At 33.6% G+C, this 24,240-nt stretch overlaps 1 protein-coding gene and 1 pseudogene across 1 annotated transcript; one reads left to right on the top strand and one right to left on the bottom strand.

Annotated features, from left to right (window-relative positions):
- The window catches only part of LOC147394293 (uncharacterized), a 30,076-nt pseudogene extending 15,769 nt beyond the window's left edge, over positions 1–14,307 (top strand).
- Positions 14,308–15,380: 1,073 nt separating this feature from the next.
- LOC147394292 (ubiquitin-related modifier 1 homolog 2-like) lies at positions 15,381–22,742 on the bottom strand. The gene is made up of 5 exons (XM_086453596.1): positions 22,329–22,742; positions 17,517–17,781; positions 16,081–16,156; positions 15,894–15,976; positions 15,381–15,722 (listed from the first exon to the last, which is right to left on the bottom strand). Exons 2-5 carry the CDS (start codon positions 17,537–17,539, stop codon positions 15,605–15,607), a joined length of 300 nt encoding a protein of 99 aa, XP_086309722.1. The 5' UTR covers positions 17,540–17,781; positions 22,329–22,742; the 3' UTR covers positions 15,381–15,604.
- Positions 22,743–24,240: the final 1,498 nt, after the last annotated feature.

Genomic DNA, 24,240 nt, shown 5'->3' with positions numbered 1-24,240 from the left:
TAAATTAATTTTATTAAGGTTTTACTTTACGTTAATTAATATTTTATTTATTAATTTCGAAATTAAAAATTTTTTAAAAATTATCATTTTGCCCCCGAAGAGAACTTTTGCGTTTCAAGTCGGTTTTCGATGTTCCGGGATGTTTTGGAATCAATTTTTCATAAGAAATTCAATGGGATTATTGGTTTGTGTCACTTACAAATTTTTTTGGCATGAAATGATTGCGAACCCTATGAGGGGTATTTTTGTAATTTTGTCAAATTTTGTGAAAATTGACGAAATGATTTATTTGGTTTCAATTTGTTGTTTTATGTGTTTGAAAAGGTTCTCCTAAGCGTAAGGTGGGCTCTAGGATGTTTTGATGTTAAGGGTATTTTGGTAATTTGATCATTTTTTAGTGATTTTTATCGTAAAACTTCTTTTTGTCCCAAGAATGATGATTTCTATGTTTTTGGGGTTATATTTTCCTAACGTGGCGTGGTTTATACAGTTTTGTTAGTTTGAGATACCTCATCCGAATTTCTGAAACATATCTAGTAATAAATAAAACATTGGAATAATCATCCATCATTGGGAATTGTCACAATCGGGTTGACGAGTTGATTAATCAGGTGAATGCAAAAATGAGGTATCTACACCCTCAATTGATCGCTAATGTAATACCGATTTCTAAGAAGTATGAAAAAGTCAAAATGTGTATGGATTTTAGGGATTTGAACAAGGCAAGTCCAAAAGATAACTACCCACTGTTGCACATAGATATTCTAGTAGGTAAACACAATATGACATGCTCTACTGTCATTCATGGATGGGTTTTCAAGATATAAGCAAATAAAGATGGATCCTCGGGATATGTAAAAGACATCGTTCATGACACAATAATGGACAAGATCATGCCTTTCGATTTAAAGAACGTTGGGACCACCTATTAGAGGAAGTTGCGATCCATATAGACAACATGATAGTCAAATCCAAGGAACGAACTGGCCATGCAATTGCATTAGAAAATTTTCTCACAAGGATTTAGAAATATCAGTTGCATCTCAATCCATAAAAATACGTGTTCAGAGTTACTTAAGGAAAATTACTAGGATTCTTAGTCAGTAAAAGAGGAATCAAAATTGATCCGAAAAAAATCAAAGATATCCAAAACATGACACCACCTAAAACAAAAAACTATATTTGAGGGTTCTTAGGTAAGATTCAGTATGCCAAGTAGATTCATTGCTCAACTCACCAATATCTACGACCACAAAATTTATCAACAAAGAGTCGTCCGTGTTTTTGACAAGAAAAGTCAAAGTTTGCAACCTGCAAATTAGGGATTTGGTTCTCAAAGAGAATCAAGTATCTATCTTTGACCCTATGGAGAAGTTCAAACCCAACTGGGGAGGTCCTTCCATTGTAAAGGAAATACTGCCTAGAAAATCCATCAAGTTTTAAGATCATGCTGGCATTGAACTACAGAACCAATTAACGTTGACCAGATTAAGTGTTATTACATCTAAGGAGACCATCATTCACCAATATAGTTTTTCTATTATCCAATCCAATTTTTTTTTACCTTTCGCAACTTTTTCTTACAAATAATAAAATAAAAAGTTATATTTTTCTTTCTCAACTAGATCACCCTACCCAAGGGAGGGAATGTACTCGAACTACGTTTTGATCTGAACCCAAAAATTTAGGTACGTAGGCAACCAAAGAAGTTAGTTTAGGCCCGACCACATCAAAAAAATAAAAATAAAAATAAAAACTTCTTCTTAAAAGAAAAAAGATAAATAAATTAAAAGAAAAAAAGGCAAATCAGGGAAGGAAATGCAAAGGAATACCATACAAAGGGTACTCAGATTTTTGAGCCTCAAACTTTCTTTCTTTTTGAGTTTTATCCTAAGCCCACCTATGAAAGTCCTCATAAGTGTCGTGCGAGAAGGTCAAGGAAAGAAGTGAAATATTACTAGACAGTAATTCCAAAATTTTGAGAAAAAAAAATTTTTTAAAAAAACAAAGAAAAGAAAAAATGAATAGCTCACTATGTTGAAAATTTGAAAAGACGGCCTAAGCAAAAATTAGGGCAAGCTCACAAAATTGAAAATCTGAAAGGACAACTTCAACAATAATTAAAGCAGAAAAAAAGGCTCACTAGATCGAAAACCTGAAATGGCAATCTAGAAAAAAATAAGAGCAACCAAATTTTAGGCGATCGAATCAAGGTTCCATCAATTCTTAGACAAGCACCCAGTTATCAATCCAAACCGATACTTAACTTAAGCCAAATAAAAAAAAAAAAAAAAAAACACGAGTCTCTCATCCCTGAAGAATTTAAGGAATATTCAATTTCTCAAAATTTATCGAAAGAGAAAAATGATTAAATTTCATGATCAATCTCAGAAGGAAATGTTCCAATTCTCTCGAGTCTTACTCAAAATCCTCAAACACTAAAACCAGAATTACAAGATAACTTTTTATTGTACTTGTGGTAATCATAAACTTTGAATCTTTCATAGCCATGTGAACTTTTTCCATGAGAAGTTTGTAATCTCATTCCTCATACTAGGGGCATTTTACTGATTGTGTCAAGTATTGTTTCCCTTATCAAACAAGGGGCATATTCGTAGAATTCTCAAACCGGATCAATTTCAACCTAAAAGGATAGGGTTAACTTTGAATTAAAGGATATCTTCTTGATAGCATTTTTGAAAACCACTAAAGTTCAAAGAGAACTAGAACATGGACTTGAAACTACTGAAATTCAAAGTCTCTTTCAAAGGACCAATGGTTTTGTTCTCGCAATTGCTTGCTCAATTTTTTGCTTATTCTAGAATAAGATTACCAATCTTGCACAAGACTTTTCTTAGACTTTTTTTCTCAATTTTCTCAGATTTTACTTATTTGTTTGCTCAAAATTTTGTTTCCCGAGTTTTTTCTCAGATTTTTTATCTTTTATTTTACTTGATTTTATTTTTTTAAGTTTTCCTAGTTTTTTTTTTGTGTTAGATATTTGCCTCAAATTCTTCCTCTAACTTTTTCTTAAATTCTTTCTCAAATTATGCCCAGACCTTAGATTACGCTCAAACCCTACTCCGATTATGGTCAGACTTTCACTTAGATCATGCTCAGACCTTTATCAAATTTCGCACAATTTTCACTATTACATGAAAGACAATTTTTTTATCGAACAAAAATCGACATCTATAAGAACGACATCGTTTCCAAAAATAAGATGACAGTTTTTTGAATAACCGTCGTTATAGTGTAAATCGAATATGTCATATATTCTTTGAAATTGTCATCTTTTATATATTAAAGATGACATATTTTCCTAAAATCGTCATCAATTTAAACTAATACAATAATAGTTTTTGTAAAAAATATCATCAAATCTATATGTGATGAAAAAAATAAAAAGATGACGATTTTTAATTAAATTGTCATCCATTGTATAAACAATGACATTTTTTAAAGAACCCGTCACATAGTAATGAGAACTTTTTAAAAATCGTTATCTAATTTTTAAAATCATGATTTATGTTAATACTTAATCAGTGTCTCAAAACACTAATTTATTCACACTTTTCCCTAGCATTTATCTCGATTTTTTTCCTTATTTCTCTATATTAAGTAAATAATCATGTTACGCCTTAAAATATCACGTTGCATGTTCTTCTATGTTAAGCTTAATTTTATATAAATAATTACATTTGTCAAAAAAATTCAATTACATAGGTTCATTCTGTAGACCAAAGATCAAACCATTATATTAGGCCACAAAATTAGAAACTAGATATTACATTTCAATCTGGAGAACCAATCAAGCATCCTGACCAAACCTCATGACCACAGATTTCAATGCAAACGTGGCGTGGTGGATCTTGGTTGGAACGTCCTAAAATTACGGGAATATGCTTCGCATGTGATTTTATCCACAATAGCGAAGGTGAATAAGAATGTATCCTTCTAGAACCGTAGATTTCTATAAATAAAACATTTCTCAATATAGAAATAATCCCTTCCTTTTGCCTCTCTTCCTTTAACCTAAGGCCCTTGGCCTTTTCTCTTGTATTTTCTAGTTTTAACTTAGATTTTTCATTAAAATTCTATAATTTTTGTAAGTGAGAGAGTGAGAAGAGATTGTAATTATTTTTATCTAATAAAGCAAAGCTTATTCTTCTCCATCTATCTTTCTTTATCAATTGCAATGACCTTAGGCTAATCTCCCATCCATTGGAGAATGGAGAAGTCAAAAGCAAGATTATTTTGTTGTATTTAGTTTCTTTACCTCTTAATTTTCTTTAATGTTTATGAGTTCTCTTCAAGGCTTATCCAATCTTATGGATTAAGGTTACAGATGAACTCTTACAACTTTATGCTTTAACCTAAATGCTTCATTCTTATATTAGATCAAGATGTAGGATGCTTAATTTAGATATACTTTAGTATTCTTTAAATCTGATTTTATCTTGCTAAATCTTCTGATCTAATGAGCTAACACCAAGCCTTTATGATTGAGTTATCAAAGAGATTAGGAAATAAATTTTGACTTAATGATTTGTTCTAAGTGAATTCATTTCCAATGGTATTTCCCTCCATAGTTTTAGCTTTATTTTTCCGTCTATTAGTTTAATTTTTAACAAGTTTAATTTTCTTTTGGTTACTTCAAAAACACAAAAACAAATTTATTTGTTGGCTTAGATTAATTTTATAATCTTTATTTTGATCATATCCCCTTTCTCTTGGGTTCGAACCCTTACTTGCCCCACAAGAAAATTTACATATATATATATATATATGGGGAAAACAATGATAGTCCCATCAATACTCAATGCAAACAATAACAAATGTTTTTAAAATCATCATAAATAATGAAATATGACATTTTTTTCCAATAAATCATCATCTAATATTTTATAATAAAGATGATACATTTGCACAAAATTTAACATCTATTTTTTAGAATAAAGATGGCGGATTTTAGAAAAATACGTCATCGTTAGATATAAAAGATGACCATTTATTAATAAGCCGCCATCATTTGGTGATAAAATTTTTAAAACTATCATCTTTTTAAAATGCGTTCTATACTTAAGGGGTCCCGTTCAGTAACAAACATTTTGGCAAAACATTTTTCAAAACATGGGTTAGAGGTTTTAGAATGAGCTGATTTTTTTGTGAGGATGATCTCTACGGTGAGGAGATCATCCTCACCAAAAATCAACCCATTCCAAAACTTCTAGCCCCAGTTTACAAGTTGAAAACTAGTGGACCGTCCATTTTTTGTAAACCATTTTTGATGGGGTTAGAAGTTTTGGAATGGGCTGATTTTTTGTGATGATGATCTCCTCACCGTAAAGATCATCCTCACCAAAAATCAGCCCATTCCAAAACTTCTAACCCATGTTTTGAAAAATGTTTTGCCAAAATGTTTGTTGCTGAACATTTCCCATACTTAAGATGATGGTGTTTTAAAAAATTTTCATCTTATAGTTTTTTTTTTCGAAATATTAATTGCACCTATGAAGTTTTCTATTACCCCTTCCTACCTAATAAGCTTGTTGTACTGTCAACATTAATATATAATGATGTTATTCTAATATTTAAGTTAAAGAGATTCTTTTACCACTTCAACTTTTACTTATACACACTAATTTAATACAATATTGATTAAAATTTACATACATCTTTGGGTGATCTAAGCAAAAGTTGGAGTGATAACTAAAATTAACGACATAAAACATTAAGAGATATATTTACATTTAATTTTAAAAATAAATTGAAGAAGTTTACTTTATTTTTCAGACATTTGAAAATTTTTAATACCTAGTAAGAAATGTTTCATATGATAATTTATTTGACCAAATCACAAGATAAAGGCCATGTTCGTTTGCATCATAAACTACCGTAAACGCAAAACTTTGTGTTGACAGAGTTTTACATATACTAAATTTTATACAGTTTTGCGATTGTGATGCTTGGTGTCCAATGCAAAATTTTGCATTTGCTTGGTTATTCTGCAAACGTAAAAAAAAAATAAATAAAATTACAAATAAAAAATAAAATTACAAATTAAAAAAAAAAATTCTTAAAATCTTTTTTAACATTAAATAATAATTGGCATATGGTTCTATATCATTTTAAAACAAAACGAAAGATAAATTAAATCATTTCAGCTAAAAGTCTCATACAACTCATAGAATTATTCAAAATTCAATAAATTAAACTCCAAGAATTATTCAAAAAATCAATAAGATAAGTTAAATTATATTTTAAAAAATCTCCTACAGCTCTCCAATCTCTTTACGTAAGGACTCCAATTCTTTCTTTTTATATTTTTCATTTTTCACAATGAACATTTATGTAGCAAGGGATCATTCCAAATATATTTATTTTTAATTTTATATTTCCTAGTCTCTCCACTAACCCATCACAACATCCTCATTATTGGTGTGGTCAATTTATTAACATAACACAAGTTTAAGCCAAGATTTCTCAAATTCAAATCTATCTTCTCCCTTTGTGCTTCATGATCCAAATCTCTTTCCTAAAGTGCCAATTTAATAATCGAAGACCACGAGACCAAGTCTCTCTCAATCATTTCTTTGGACATCTTCAATACAAGATCGAAGTACAAAACCTAAACCTTTCATCTAAACCCTTCCTTTTGGGGTAAACACAAACCTAAACCTTAAATCAAACCTTGAAAACTCTAAACCTAAAATAAAAACTAGGGTGAGGAGAAAGGTGGTGCACCTAATGAAGTATTCTCCTTACTTTGAACTTTGACGAGGTATTCTTTTTTATTCAAAGTATCCTCATTACAAATACCGATTTTGATGAGAGAGAAGATGGAAGAAGAAGGTGATGAAAGTCTATCAAAGTCTATAATAGAGGTCAATCAAATTGTGTTACCTTGAAATTGAAGCTTGGAACGAAAGTGTTGAAGCTCAATTGCATTGTTCAAAAGATCAAATCACAACCAAGAGAGATCAATCAAGGATCCTTGAAACTCATATGAGATCAATCAAAGATTTTGACTAAAAATTGATTGAGAGAGAAAGAATGAGAACAGATTTCTAGAGTTTGAGGAAGACGGAGAGAGAGAAAAGGAGATAAGAGAGTAAGTGAGAGAAGAAAATTTTGTGGAACTATTTGTTCTAGAAAAACTCATGGAAATTTCGTTAAAATTTTGACTTAGTTTTATGTTAGTTTACGGTGAGTCCACATCTTAAATAATAACCAAGCAAACATATTCCGTAAAGCTTCGAAAATGGTTTTGTTTACAGCCGTTTGCAGTGCAAACAAGTAGGGCCTATATAAAGAAAGTCTTTGTTTAGATTAGACATTTGGGCTGGACATAATTGTTCAGCTGGGCCTAATTGATTTTACACTTGGGGAAAGTAAGTTCTTATTTATTAAGACTTATATTGAAGCCTACTAGGCCTAATGTTAGTTAGAGCTATCAATGGATCGAATCGAGGTTGATTTGGTATCGATCCAATAAGGATTGGATCTGGGATTGATCCGATAAGCATCAGATCGAACCCTTATCGAATCAGGGTTTTATGTCGGAACTCAATATTAAGATCCAAATCTGATCCATTAACAACTATATCAGGTTCGGATCGGGTCAAATTCGATTTTTATATATAATTTGTTTATATACTTTCTAACATATTATCAGATCAAAGCATGATCGATCTAGATCCAATCTAATAAGATATCGGATCACTCGGAGTTATCGGATCGGGTTTCATGTCTAATCTGATCCATTGCCAGCTCTAATATTAGTTAAGATAACTGTGTTTGGCTTGACTTAGTTTACAAATAGAGATATGGGTTGGCTATCTAGTAAATTATGTTAAGGTAGTATCGAAAGCATCGAGTTAGACAAATAAGAAAATAGTAAAAGATTGTTGATGTGATTATATCACCTCTAGAGAAAGAAAAAAAATAGAGTGGTTCATGTAGATGCTTTTTAGTTGATTTATCTCAAACAACTCAAAGAAGTTTGATAATGGGCTTTCTTCCTTTGTGAACACACATGGCATCGGTGCAGTACTTATCAAACACCCTTCAATGCTCAAGTTAGAATGGAAGTTGCAAAGAATAATAACTAGTAGTCTTGACTACCTTCCAAAGGTCTTTTTTCCCAAAGCCTTCTCTCCTATTTACAAATCATCCCCTTTCTTTAATTGCATTTTTAGCCACGTCACCCCCTTTCCTTATTAATGGAGATTCAAGCTTATCATGGAATTATCCTATCTTTAAATCCTTGAACTTGTTAACGAAAATTTCTTTTATAAAGTGATTCCTTTACAAAAGGACATGATTGATACGACCAATCGGTCCAAGATTCTTTAGATTATTTTCCAACTTGAACTCAAAGATAACAGAATAGCTCATCCTATAATTTTTCTTTTGTTTGCCCCTCCCTACCTAGAATAGGTAGACACTAACTTCAACTCAGTTACTCCATCCGGGTAGAGTTGATGAACTTCTTAGGTACCACATGTTTGGGCAGCGCTGGATCTTGTTTTACTTGGCCGCCAAACCTATCTCAAATTCTGACACGTGTAGGGTCCAAATCAAATTCATCTTTTACCCTATATAGTTTAAAAATATTCATTATGATCATATATTTGTTCAACTAAAATGTTTGGCTAATTGTATGCTTCTTATGAAAAAAAAAATGTTTCTTATTCTAAATCTTTAATAAATTTGTTTTAACCTCTATTACGTATTGCACACACCTAAAAGCATTGGACCATGTCTTCATCTTTCTCTCTCTCGTTTCTGATTTGCATATTAAAAGATTTCAACGAGAGTTTTAAGCTTTGATATTACTTTTTTTTCTTACCCTAACACTTACAATCGAGTCGAAGTCATTCACGAGAGAAATTTATGTTCGGTAGGTAACTACCGAATCCGTTTTACAATGGTAGGTAGAAAATTTTGTTCGGTAGGTACTTACCAAATTAGTTTGGTAATATTCGATAGGTACCCATCGAATTTAAAAATTTTAGAATCGTAAAAAGCATACAATTAGCCAAACATTTTATTTGAATAAATATATAATCATAAGGAATAGTTTTGAACTATATAGGGTAAAAGATGAATTTGATTTTGACCCTACACATGTCAAAATCTGAGACAGGTTTGACGGCCAAGTAAAACAAGATCCGGCGCTGCCCAAACATGTTGTATGTAGGAAGTTCGTTGGCTCTACCCGGATGGAGTAACTGAGCTAAGTTGAGTGTCTACCCATCCCAGGTAGGGAAGGGCAAACCATAGCAAAGCAATAGGACGAGCTGTCTTGTTATCTTTGAGTTCAAGTTGGATAATAATCTAAAGAATATTCGAGTGATTGGTTGTATCAATCATGTCCTTTCGTAAAAGAGTCACTTCTTATTATAAAAGAATTTTTCGTTAACAAGCTCAAGGATTTAAAGAGAGGATAATTCCATGATAAGCTTGAATCTCCATTAATAAGGAAAGGGGGTGGCGTGGTTAAAAATGCAATTAAAGAAAGGGGTTGATCTGTAAATAGGAGAGAAGGACTTTGGGAGAAAGGACCTTTGGAAGGTAGTCAAGGCTACTAGTTATTATTCTTTGCAACTTCCATTCTAACTTGAGTGTCGAAGGGTGTTTGATAAGTACTGCACCAATGCCATGTGTGTTCACAAAGAAAGAAAGCCCATCATCAAACTTCTTTGAGTTGTTTGAGATAAATCAACTAAAAAGCATTTACATGAACCACTATGTTTTTTTTTTCTTTGGAAGTGATATAACCGCATCAACAATCTTTTACTATTTTCTTATTCATCTAGCTCGACGTTTTCGACACCACCCCAACATAATTTACTAGCTAGCCAATCCATATCGCTATCTGTAAACTGAGTCAGGCCAAACACATTTAGCTTAACTAACATTAGGGCTGCCAGTGGATCGGATCAAACCCGAAACCCGATCCGATAACCTTGGGTGATCTAATCCGATAAGGTTTCGATCCGATATCTTATTGGATTGGATCTAGATCAATCATCTTCTGAACCGATGATATGTTAGAAAGTATATAAATATATTATATATTTATTGAGATCCAAGAAGTTTATTTAGATTTTGTATATAAAAATTGAATTTGACTCGATCTGAACCTGATATAGTTGTTAATGGAACGGATTTGGATCTTAATATTGAGTTCAGAGATAAATCCCTAATCCGAGAAGGGTCCGATCTGATACTTATCAAATCAGTCCCAGATCCAATCCTTAATGGATCGGTACCAAATCAACCTGAATCCAATCCATTGACAGCCCTAACTAACATTAGGCCTAGTGGGCTTCAATATAAGTCTAATAAACAAGGACTTACTTGCCCCAAACGTAAAATCAATTAGGCCCACCCGAACAACTATGTCCAGCCCAAATGTCTAATCAAAATAAAGACTTTTTTATATAAGTAATTTGTTCAATACTTGCCTAGTTTCTACGCATCATTTTCGTTCGTTTCCAAAGTAAACGCCAAGAGGGAAACAGAGGTTTTCGAAAAAAAGTAGAGATGCAACTAACTCTCGAATTCGGGTAACAATTTGTTCTAATTCTGTGTTGTTTTTCTCTTTTTGTTGAATCTGTATTTTCTTAATCTATTTGTTTTTCCTGCTTTGTGGTTCTTAAATTCGTATTCATTGTCATCTCAATCTTAGGCATATATACAGAATTGAATCTCAATAACAATTCAAGTTTAAACCACAGAATCTATGTTATTTGTTGAAGAGTGAACAATTTTTAGATATTTTGAAGGTGTAAGTAGGATAAAAATCACTGTCTCATTCAATAAATACTCATATTGTTTTTTTTTTTTTTGGGTATTTGTGTCGAGGCACACTTGTTTGTTGCGGTGCGGTATCAGTTATGGAGATTTGGTGAGTTTGAGAATCCTTCTGTACAATTTTTTTTTTCCATTCACTTCTAGATCCAAATTAAGGTATCTAGTAGATGGAAAATAAAAACTTGATTCGGTTTCAGGTTTTGATATACCCCAGCCTGCTAACCCACCCCACCCTGATTATATATCATATATTAGAGTTACTATCAACAAGTGTCAAAGTGATAAGATGTGTGAAAAATTCTTCTCACATCTTTGGTTCAATCCTCCATCCATACTTATTTTACTTATTAACATTAAAAAGTACAGGGCTAAGAAAAATTATTAGGGGCGGGGATGGGTCACCCGAACTCGACTTGTGAGCATTCCTAGTTTGTGTTATGTGTCATAGACGTAGTCCTTTGTTGCATAGCATCCAATGTGGCACTCATGTTAACCTTCTTGATAATTGCTATAGCTTCCCTAAGGAGTTATACCAACTGACTTAGGTACTCACACTCGAGAGAATGCACAGATACTTGTGGAACTCCTTGAAGTTTTATTCACTTTTAAAACTTGGGTGATCCGAAAGAGAATGATTACAAATGAAAACTTCTTCCTCTCATACAGACTTGGGGAGGATTGTCTAGAATATTCCATTATCAATATAAATCTTCTTGAGAACATCAAGGACTATCCTAGATCTATTTTAGAACATCAATACTCTGTATCATTCTTATGGTATATTGGTCTCCTAGAATTTTCTAGATTTTTTTCCTTCTTTTCTCGATTATTGTATTTTTTTTCTTTAACATTCTAGAATTTTCTGAACCCTTCCAGAACTCTCTAGCTTCCTCGGTCATTTGAAAAATCCCATGTCGCATGATATGAGACCTTGACATATGGCATAATTTCCTTCCGCACATGGGATTCCTAAATTTTAAGTTCAGTTCTTCTTTTCACCCTACTATGGCCATGTTTATTAATGGTAATCTTCCAATGTAGTCAGTGAAGATCCACAATGTTGATGTTGATACACAAGCCGAAGAAGACAAGGTGAGTTTCTTTTGTTAACAGAAGAAATCACAACAATTTCCCGAATTATGTTCTCGATTTTCCATGTTTTGCTGAATGAATGTGCCTTTTCTATTATTCTTCTCAGCTAACAATGAAAGACCTGTTATCTTGGGTCCACATTAATCTGATCAAGGAGAGGCCTGAAATGTTCATGAAAGGGGATTCTGTGTGACAATCTTAATTCTCAGATACATTACGGAGGTCATGAATCAGAATTGGAATCTGCAGTCAAGAAAAGAATCATGGATTTCCTTAATATATCCGAAAATGATTACACCATGGTTTGCACCGCCAATCATGCATCGACTTTCAAGCTTCTATCAGAATATTACCCATTCCAATCAAACAGGTTAACTTCTAACAGTCTATGATTATTAGAGCGAGGTTGTCGAAGCAATGATTGATAACTCGCAGAAGCGAGGAGCCCGAGTCATGTCAGCTGAGTTTTCTTAGCCAAGCATGAGAATCCAACCAGCCAAATTAAAAAAGATGGTTGTGAGCAAAAGAAATAAGAAAAAAGGGGGCTGTTTGAATTTCCACTTCAATCAAGGATGACTGGAACACGGTATTCTTATCTATGGATGAGCCTGGCACTCTTATCTATGGATGAGCCTGGCACGGGAGAATGGGTAGCATGTTGTACTCGACGCTTGTGCACTTGGACCGAAGGACATGGTCACATTAGGTCTCTCTCTCTTTCAGCCTGCTTTCTTATATGCTCATTCTTCAAGAGTTTTGAGGAAAATCCATCTGGGTTCGGTTGTCTCTTTGTGAAGAAATCAAGTGCTTCAGTCTTAGAGGCTTCGACCATGACTAGAAGCATCGGGATTGTGAGTCTTGTCCCGATAAAGAAGGACGATTCTTCGGGTACTGACTCGGAGACGCAACAAATAAATAAAGTTGAGTCAAGAGGAAGATTTATCTTTCACAAGCTCATTCTCCAATCCTATATCTACTCACATGACCAATGAAGTGGGTGAGAGATCCTCAAGTTCAATGAGGAGACGGCAATCTGGGGTACTTGAACATAGTGAAACCTCAGAATTGTGCGACCCAGATATGAGTGTGGAAGAGAAGGAACCATCATCATCGGAAATTGTGGAATTAGAGAAGTCCACCGAATCTGGCAATCAGAAAACACCGAAACCAGTACAAGAGAAATGGATAACAAGTTGACGATTGAATGCAAGGGGTTGGATCATGCAGATTCTTTGGGATTGATACCCATTGGTAATAGAACAAGATGCCTAATCAATTGGTTAGTAAATGCAATGATGAAGCTCCAACATCCTCATTCAGAAAATGGGCTGCCCTTAGTCGGAATATACGGGGCAAAGATAAAATTTGACCGCGGACCTGTGGTAGCATTCAATGTGTTGAACCTGTGCTTGTACAAAAGCTTGCCGATCTAAGTAATATATCTCTAAGTTATGGGTTTTTACATAACATCTGGTTTTCAGACAAGTATGAAGTAGAGAAGGGGAGAGTGCTAGAGACAAGAAGCCATGAAGTTGCAGGAACAGTAGGAAACAAGAGAGAGAAAACTGATTCGGGGTAACTGTTGTTACAGCGACACCTGGGTTCCTGGCCAATTTCGAAGACACTTATAGGCTTTGGGCCTTTGTTGCCCAATTCCTGGATGCAGACTTTGTGGAGAAAGAGCGATGGACTCAAATTCATCTTTTACCCTTGATGTCTAAGGTATGTTTATGTCATATAGTATGACTTTTAATATTTATTAGTGGGACTCACGATTAATCAAGTCCTCTTCCAAATTTTTTGCTTTGTTTATTGGTCCTATGGACATTGAGGTAAATCAAACAGGAGTCTGACGTACTTCAATCAGGCATGCCTATGGTGTATGTGATTCAGCAAAACCTAGCAAATAAGAGTCATGACCCTAGCAGTATAATGTAAAACAAAAATAACTTTTTTATGTAAACATAAGGAAAATTATAGATAATTTGATGGGATATCATCTAATTTGTGCAGCATATCTATAGCTAAGAGAACGCATTCATATTATGTTATATTCATTGCATGGAAAGAACTTCAGGTGGAAAAGATACAACATATACACAATGGCCTGTCTGTGACTGCAACACTGATTCTTCTCTGCTCTATCCTAACCTTATGAAAGAGATTAAAATTAACAATGAGATACCTCCAAGACTGTAATTTCTTTGTACATATTGTTGAAAGATTGGATCTGCATAACTTGGGTAACTCTACCATTGAAACAAGCCTCTATACCAGAACCTGAGCAGCTACTCTGTAACCAATTTCATTTCTTTCATTCGTAGCTCGAGTGCTCTTAACTTGTTTCAATCTTCTAACTTCCCAGCTCAACTTCTTCGGCCTTTTTCACTCCATACAGGTTCTTCTCTCTGTAAACAGGTTGTATGGTTTGTTCCAATGGCATGTACTGTTACAGATCCAGAATCTTGTTAACTTGAATACAAATTATACTTGGGATCTAGTTCCTCATCTCACCAACAAACCTGTCCTTATGTGCAAAAGGGTCTACAAAGTAAAATCTAAATCATAACTATAACCCAAATAGAACAATAATCTTGACATCCATAATCTTCAATGAAGATTATCCCTATAGCACAACTTGTGATCTACCAACGCATCGAACACGATATCTTATTGAAGGTGCTCAAGTGTGGGGAATAACCCTAAATCAAAGTGATTTGAGGTCCCTTTGACCAGTTGCTTTATAACTATTTCCCGAAGCTTTAACCTTTTTCATCTAGCCTTTCAATTTTAGATCCAGCTTTTCCTACCAAAGCAATGTGGTTTCCCATGATCCCATCTAAATTCTCTTTTTTCGTGTGGATTGTTTCTTTGGCCAAACTTCCTACTTTGGATGATCTTAGACATAGGGGAGTTATTGTGGTTGCTTTATGTTTCTTGCATAAGTAGTGGGGAATTTGTGGATCATCTGCTTATCCATTCTGCATTTGCTAACTCGGTGTGGTTTTTTTTCTCTCCTTGTTCCATGTTTCCTGATGTCCCCCTCGGTCAATTATTCAGGTCTTCCACAAAATTGTCTGGTTGAGAGAGGTTCTTTTGAAATCTAGTTCCTTTTGCTATTTGTTGGGGTTTCATGGAAAGAAAGGAATGGAAGAATCTTCAATGGGAATGAGCTATCTCTTCAAGAAGTCATTTTTCTATAATGAACTTTATTTTTCATTGGTGTAAGCTAAATAGGAAGTTTAGGGGCTTGGGCTTCTCTTTTAAAGATTTTCATTTTAGATGGGATCTTGTTATTGATAAGAGAAATTAGCTTTTGTAATTTAGTTGATTGAGGCCATCTCATCCTCCTTTAATAAATTTTTTGATTTATCAAAAAAAAAAAAAAAAGTTCTACATATTCTTCATTTTATTAAAGGACAGTAAGATATACAGAATATTTAAGATATACAGAGACAGTAAAGTATCAATATCTAAAAATATTTCCTTTCATATTAGACCCCAGGATCCTGATTGGAATTAAAATACAAACTATAGGTATGGTATTTGAGAATTAAACATTCAAACTAATTCTCTCACACTCTTAATTAGACACTTAGCAATGAGAATGTCACAATAAAGACCTTGATATTAGACGGTATCTAACTAAACACAGTAGCCGCATCATCACTAGCATAATCCTTAGATATTATCCACCATGTAAAGTTGAAATAAAAACTACCACATCCTTCTCTTCTAAAGTTGTATCAAGCTGACCGCTTAGTTCCCAATCGCAATCATTTACAAGGACTAGAACACCAGGTCTCCTGCAGACATTACAAGTAAGAAACATAGGTTCATCATAACACGTCAACAAGGATCCAAAAGAACAAAAGATGAGAGAGAACCATGAGATAAAGAAACTGGGATTATAACGCAAAGTACTTGTAGTCTCTTTAAAATTATTTTAAGGAAATCCAGTCGTTGTTGGAACTTACACAGAATCCCCTTTCATGAACATTTCAGGCCTCTCCTTGATCAGATTAATGCGGACCCAAGATAACAGGTTTTTCATTGTTAGCTGAGAAGAATAATAGAAGGCACATTCATTCAGCAAAACATGGAAAATTGATAACATAATTTGGGAAATTGTTGTGATTTCTTCTGTTAACAAAAGAAACTCACCTTCTCTTCTCCGGCTTGTGTATCAACATCAACATTGTGGATCTTCACGGACTGGCAAAGAAGCTCAAGTCCACCACTACATTGGAAGATTACCATTAATAAAAATGGCCATAGCAGGGTGGAAAGAAAAACTGAACTTAACATTTAGGAATCCCATGTACGGAAGGAAATTATGCCATATGTCACGGTTTCATATGATGCGACATGGGATTTTTCAATTGACCGAGTAAGCTACAAAGTTCTGGAAGGGCCCAGAAAATTCTAGAATGTTAAAGGAAAAAAATACAATAATCTAGAAAATTCTAGGAGACTAATATACCATAAGAATAATACAGAGTATTGATGTTCTAAAATAGGTCTAGGATAGTTCTTGATATTCTCAAGAAGATTTTAGATAAATATATTGATAATGGAATATTCTAGACAATCCTCCCCAAGTCTATATAAGAGGAAGAAGTTCTCATTTGTAATCATTCTCTTTGGGATCACCCAAGTTTGAAAAGTGAATAAAGCTTTAAGGAGTTCCACAAGTGTCTGTGCTTTCTCTCGAGTGTGTGAATACCTTAGTCAGTTGGTATAACTCCTTGGGTAGCTATAGCAATTATCAAGAAGATTAACATAAGTGCCACATGGATGCTACGCAACAAAGGACTACATCTATGACACAACACAAACTAGAAATGCTCACAAGTCAAGTTTGGGTACCAGTAATTTCATACCCAAGCTGCTTCTTTCTTTGCATAGTTTTAAGTGTGAAGGTGGGATTTTGACCCATCCCCGCCCCTAATAATTTTTCTCAGCCCCGCCTCTTTTTAATGTTAATAAGCAAAAGAAGTATGGATGGAGGTTTGAACCTAAGATGTGAGAAGAATTTTTCACACATCTAACCACTTAGCTAAGTGACACTTGTTGCTAGTAACTCTAATATATGATATATAATTGGGGCGGGGTGAGTTACCAGGCTGGGGTATATCAAAACCCAAAACTGAATCGGTTTTTTTATTTTCCGTCTATTAGATACCATAATTTTGGATCTAGAAGTGAATGGAGAAAAAAACAATTGTACAAAAGGATTCTCAAACTCAGCAAATCTCTATAACTATAAGACCTGAACCACAATAAATAAGTGCGCCTTGACACAAATACTTAAAAAAAAAAAAAAAAAAAACAATAGGAGTATTTGTTGAATGAGCCAGTGATTTTTATCCTACCTACACCTTCAAAATATCTAAAAATTGTTCATTGTTCAACAAATAACATGGATTATGTGGTTTAAACTTAAATTGTTATTGAGGTTCAATTCTATATATAAGCCTAAGATTGAGATAACAATGAAAACGTATTTAATAACCACAAAGCTGGAAAAACAAATAGATTAAGAAAATACAGATTCAATAAAGAGAGAAAAACAACATAGAATTAGAACAAATTATTACCCAAATTCGAGAGTTAATTGCATCTCTACTTCTTTTTGAAAACCCTAGCTCTGCTACCCTCTTGGCGTTTAGTTTGGAAACGTACGAAAACGATGAGTAGAAACTACACGCAAGTATTGAACAAATTACTTATGGCCCTGCTTGTTTGCACTGCAAACGCAAAACTTTGTATTTGCAGAGTATTGCATTTACTAAATTTTATGCAATTTTGCAATTGTGGTGCTCGGTTGTGTACAATGCAAAATTTTGCGTTTACTTGGTTATCCTGCAAAAGCAAAAAAAATGCAAATTAAAAAAAAAAATCCTTAAAATCTTTTCTAAAGTTCAATAATAATTGACATATGATTCTATATCATTTTAAAACAAATCGAAAGATAAATTAAATCATTTCAACTAAAAGTCTCATACAACGCATAGAATTGCTCAAAATTCAATAAATTAAACTCCAAGAATTATTCAAAAAACCAATAAGATAAGTTAAACTATATTAAAAGAAAAATTCTCCTACAGCTCCTCAATATCTTCACGTATGGACTCCAATTCCTTTTTTCTGTATTTTTCACTTTTGACGACAAACATTTCTATAGCATAGGGAGCTTTCCAAATATATTTGTTTCTAATTTTATATTTCCTAGTCTCTCCACTGACCCATCGCAACATCCTCATTACTGTTGTGCTCAATTTATTAACATGACACAAGTTTAAGCTGATATTTCTCATATCCAAATCTATCTTCTCCCTTTGTGCTTCGTGATCCAAATCACTTTCCTGAAGTGCCAATTTAGTCGTCAAAGACCACGAGACCAAGTCTCTCTCGGTCATTTCTTCGAACATCTTCAATGCAAGATCAAAGTACATAGCCTAAACCTTTCATCTAAACCCTTCCTTTTGAGGCAAACACAAACCTAAACCGAAAATCAAAAACCTAACTAGAGGATTATACAAAACCCTAACCTAAACCTAAAATCAAACCTTGAAAACTCTAAACCTAAAATAAAAACTAGGGTGAGGAGAAAGGTGGTGCACCTAATGAAGTATTCTCCTTACTTGAGCTTTATCGAAGTATTCTTTTTTATTCAAAGTATCCTCCTTACATACACCGATTCTAACAAGAGAAGATGGAAGAAGGCGATGAAAGTCTGCAACACAGAGATCTATCAAAATCTATAACAGAGATCAATTGAAGCTTGGATCAATCAAAGCTTGTTACCTTGAAATTGAAGCTTGGATCGAGAGTGTTGAGGCTCAATTGCATCGTTCGAAAGATCAAATCACACCCAAGAGAGATCAATCGAGGATCCTTGAAACTCATATGAGATCAATCAAAGATTTTGGCTGAAAATTGATTGAGAGGGAGAAAAGATTTCTAGGGTTTGAGGGTGATGGAGAGAGAGCGAGAGGAGAGAGTAAGTAAGAGAAAAAGAAAAATTTCTAAGCTTTAGATTAGTTCAATAATAGGATATATCGAAGAAATTCAACTAACAGAAAAATTGTGGAGCTATTTGCTCCAGAAAAATTCATGAAAATTTCATTGGAATTTTGACTTAGTTTTATGTTAGGACCCACATATTAAATAATAACCAAACAAACATATTCCGCAAAGCTTCGGAAATGTTTCTGTTTATGGCCGTTTACAGTGCAAAGAAGCAAGGCCAAAATTCATTACATTTACAATCTCATTCAAAGTCTATCATCTCACCTCGAATCCAAACAACTTCAAATAATATTTCAAAATTCACCCCCACTCCATTTTAGCAAACGAATCCAATTCCATTTCATATTCAATAAATCTTCTATCCTTGGACATGAAAGATTTATCCATTTAAGAGCAAATTTTATAGGTTTCCTAAAATAAATCAATGCTATAAGGATTCGTCATTAATCTTTATGCTTGTCTCAAACAGAAGATAACTAATTTTACTAACTTTACCCATGTAGTTGGATATTTTTTAATGCTTAAGGTTATATAATTTGAACCTCAACAATAAATTTATGTTGGTCTCTTGGAGAAGACCTAAATCAAGGGGATAATCGAATGCATATCGAGAAATATGCAAATATAAGAGCTGGATTTAGAGAATTTCAAGCACTCACTTAAACCTATGATAAAAATGTACTCACAATCTTTTTGGATGCAACCCAAAAGTTCCTAAAGTAAAATCTTTTTTAGATGATTCGCAAGAGAATTTGCCTTTTGTGCAACCCAAAATTCCCTTCAACTTTCCCTCAAACTCCTCACCAAACAAAATAAATAAATAATAAAGGAGCAGTTGGTAATAAGTAGAAGCATCAAACTACTAAACCATCACTATTTTAATAGTAAAGCATTTATTTCAGATTAGAAATGATGCAAATCTATTCTAGATTATCTCATCTCACTTAAAATAAGATACAAACACTAAAATTCAGGAAGCTTGTATTTGTGTGTGTGTGTATGTGTTTATTGGTACATTTTGATTGGACGATGATAGGGACAAGAATAATAATGACTCAAAATGTATGACTGTTCACGATGACTCTTAAACAAAAAAAGATTTATAAGGATTCAAGTGAGCTTCTACTTCCAAACCAATAAAATACATTAATACAAGAAAATACAAATACAAAAAAACTATAATTCCCCATGGTCAAGCAAAGCTATGTTGATAACTTACTAATGGATAAACCTCTAAGCTCTAAGCGAAAGCGAACACAAGGAACTAAAGCTATAAGAAGAACTCTTCTAGAAAAGTTAGTGGACACCACAATAAAAAAAGATCTCCTATAGGTGCTGGATGTAACTGGTGTGGGTTTGTTATTCCAAAGACCATCCCGTGGGCTTTAGATGTTTCCTCTAGTCATATATTGCAGGCAATTGACTAATTAAAAAAAATACTATGAGACAAGTGAGAAGGCCTTCATCCAATTTCATTGTTGTTTCAAGGGGTTTTTTACAAGGTTACCACTCTTTCCCTTTCATTCTGTATTTGCTATTAAAAAGGAGAAAAGGGTGACAGAGAAGGTTCAAAATGGGTAGCAATGGGCTGATTACTTCACACTTCAATTGTTGACGGTTAGAATTGGTTCCCCTGGGGGATTTGTCCTCGTGTCTATTTGCAATATCTAGTAGAAAAAAACCCATCTGATGCGGGATTTAATGGTGTGGTATGGCAGCAATTTATCATCGGAACTTAGCCTCATGAATGAAGCTAAAACCCTCAAGACTGAAAACAAGCAATGAGAGCCCACTCTGTTGCCCCTTACATTAGAATAGGCTTAATAACTATGTAATGGATTGGTCTGACTATGAAGAGCTGATCTGTCCTCAAATGCTCCCAATTTTGAAGTGTATTGACTAACCAATTTTGAAACTCTTAGAGGAGAAACTCTAACCACGTTGTCATAGCCTTATACAAGATGGTAACCCCCAATGTCGCGTGTTCATATTGTCCCCTTAGGATCAAAGAAGAGCTAATAGAGATGAGTTTCAAAATTTTATTAAAGAAACAATCTGATTTAGAAATGGAATTCCAACTCGTACAATACCAGATTGTTACAACTTGGTTTGACCCATGAATGTGGCACATGATACAGATGACCGTCAAGATCACAACCAATATCACCTGAGTAACATTATATATTGTAAGTTAAAAAAACTCTGTACTTGCAATTTTTGAGATGGTTTGCTAGTCTTGGAAACATTTTCTTGGGAAAAAGGTCTTATGAAAGTGTATGACTCAACATAACCACTCTGAGGAATGATATAAGAAGGCCAATAGGGTCACTACCACCGTGGGCATTGAAGTTCATCTGCAGTCTAACAATATGCCAATCTTCTAGGCTCATGAGAATTCAAGGCTTCACCTATCCTAACTCCTAAGACCCATAATCCAAAAGCACATTCACTAACTAGGAAACTCTTCACATAAGAAGGGTTACCCACAACCAATATAGCCAAAATCCATGAAGACACATGGGCAGACTGCCTATAAGTACCTGGTTAAGTTAGGAATAGAAAATGAATGGTCAATATGAATTAACTACTTTGTTGTTTTTCTTCTATTCAATTGTTCAATGCATTTGCTTTTGCCTTACTAGTTCTACTCATCTCTTTCAAACCCATTTATTAGAAAATTTAAGTTCCCAAGAAGCTAGTTATTTTATTCATTTTTCAAAAAGAAAATAAAGAATGTATATATATTATTAAGAAACAGAGCTAATAGTATGGTTCATAAATATGCTATGAACCTAAAAAAAGGTATAGAAGCTTTAGGTACTTTGAACCCCTTGACCACGTGACACCTAAAAGTGCACTCATTTCTTTTCAAAGACTCAATACAGTTATGCCAGCGCATGATATAGTAGAAATTTAGTGTGATGTGAGGTGATTCATTGCAAGAAATGCTGACGAAAGAGATTATCCGACGGAATCCATTAGGCAACAGGTACAAGAAGCCATGTTATTTGAATCCTTAACAATAGAGAGAACAAGAAAAAGTTTAGCATGAGATAGTGCCTTCTTCACAATTGCAGATATACTTTAAATGTATATTTAAACACAAAATCTCACTTTCCTTGGTTCACACTAACTATAAACCTTCTATATTTTATACAAATTGTGAATTATGAGTTCATAATCATAAATGGTGAATTGAAGAAATCTGAAACAGAGCTACAAAAAAATGAGATTAACAAACTTTCCCTGCTACATTCAAAAGATCACAAAAAAAAAAAAATAGAACTTTAATTTATACAGAACAATCCATCAACTTCATCAATAACAAATCAAAAGCTATAATTGAAAAACGATAATGATCCATAAAAAAAAATCACCTGAAAAATATCCGCGAGAAATCTTTATCTGGTCCGTAATCCTAAATCCGTTAATCCGATCAATCCATCACTTCCCCACTCGGCCGATAATGTTTCCTCGAATCGATTTTGTTTTATTCTAAATGTGAATCAAACTCGCACTAAACGAAAACACTTGATTAATCCTTCTATCTCTAATCCCTCTCAAAACCGAAGACCTCTGTGCGAACTGCCAATCTTCCTTCGAAAGAAATGACGTTGGAATCCGAGGGTTTCGATTCAGCTTAGAGTAATAGTAAGAAAGGTAAAATGATCGCAGATGACGATTTCTGGGGGAATTGTGAGAGATTTCTCACCGAGAGCGAGGGAGCTAAAGAGATTCGTTTCTGTCGAGTCGAGAAAGAGATAGATAAGGAGGTGAGATTTTTTTTTCAAATAGGAAAAGCCCTAATTTTTTTTAAGGTAAATTATAAAAGCATCCCACAAATTAATAAGAACAACCCACACTATATTCGAATTGTTTTGTCCTACATGGATTAAATGTTCCGGAATGGGCTGATTTTTTATGAGGATGATCTCCCCATTCTGGAACTTCTAACCCTCTCAAAACTGGTTTACAAAAAATGGATAATTTACGATGATGATTTTTTAATGAAATTTATATCTTATTTATCATTGAAGAGCAACTAAGATGACAATTAGTTAATTAAACTATCATCTTCTTTATTATTGCAATTAAGCACCAAAAAAAAAAAAAATCACATTTGATGATAGTTTTGTATTAAGCCACCATCATATTTATACAATATTTGATTACGATTTTTCTAAACTATTATTGTATTTATACTAATTGTTTGAGCCAATATTTGGCGTCGAGATTGGATACATTCGATGATAGTTTGGTATTAAACATGCATCATATTTGTAGATACGTGGGTTTCGAAATCTTTTGAAAGGTTTGATCTCATCTACACGGGTTTAAGAGTCATCACCATTCAATTAAGGTGTGAATAGGCACCATAAAATATTTTTAGGCTTATAGTGACTTGCATATCCAAAGATAAGGGAAAAATGGTGTACCTAGAAATCTAAAATAAGGAGGTTCGATTGAAGAATAAGGAAAGTGTTAGGCACCTTATCCCTCTTATCCTAAGATGGTTAACAATACATGACAAAATGGTGAACAAGGTCTTTGCTATCGGAAATGTATAATTTCTTCCTTTTTTTTATTATCTAGGTTTTTTTTTAGCAATGTAACTTATTTGGGAAATTAGTAGAGACCGGCTTTGGCCGGACAGGGTTGGTGCCTAACACCTTCCAACCCCGTAACATGATTCCTGAATTCAGTTTTTTTTTCTGTTCTAGATTAGTTCTTTATCCATTTAGAGTCATTGATCGGTTCCTAGACCATAATAACTAAGTGGCGACTCCCAAATCTCAAGAGTCAAAAGCGGATCCGCGCACCTCGCGGATTGAGGGCGCTTTCAATGGCGACTCCGCTGGGGACTTTTGAGGATCAAACTTGAAAAACCCCAAGTATGGGAGCATTGTTAAAAGCGACCTATAATTTTTTTTTTTTTTTTTTAGTTTGTTTAGCTATTTATTTTATCTATTTGTTGTTATTTTAATTTAATTATTGAGTATGCGTTTGGACTTTGAACAGTTGATATTTTGGCATATTGTTGCTATGATTCGATCAAGCATTATTTTTTATATCCAATTGAGGGTTGTTTAGAGTGATCCCAAATAATGCAAAATTCCAAAATGATAAAGGGACTGTGCTGTCCGTTGACAGCAAAAAGAAAAGCAAAGCAAAAATAATAATAAAAATAATAAAAAAAGAGAAAAAAAATTTTGTTCTTAAGCTTCTGTTAACTATATAACTTACTGTTTTAATTCTTAAAAGGTGGTGTGCCATCAGCGTTTTAAGTTT

This window comes from Akebia trifoliata, chromosome 9 (assembly GCF_017979445.1).
Source record: "Akebia trifoliata isolate Shusen 1 chromosome 9, ASM1797944v1, whole genome shotgun sequence".
Classification (NCBI taxonomy): domain Eukaryota; kingdom Viridiplantae; phylum Streptophyta; class Magnoliopsida; order Ranunculales; family Lardizabalaceae; genus Akebia; species Akebia trifoliata.
This window is presented reverse-complemented; position numbering and strand designations above follow the sequence as displayed.

Coding starts and splice junctions, on each gene's coding strand:
- LOC147394292 (XM_086453596.1), bottom strand. CDS start 17,539: ATGCAATTAACTCTCGAATTTGG. Junction 16,157..17,516: donor CAATTAACTCTCGAATTTGG/GTAATAATTTGT, acceptor CTTCCAATGTAG/TGGTGGACTTGAGCTTCTTT. Junction 15,723..15,893: donor TTCATGAAAGGGGATTCTGT/GTAAGTTCCAAC, acceptor TAATGTCTGCAG/GAGACCTGGTGTTCTAGTCC.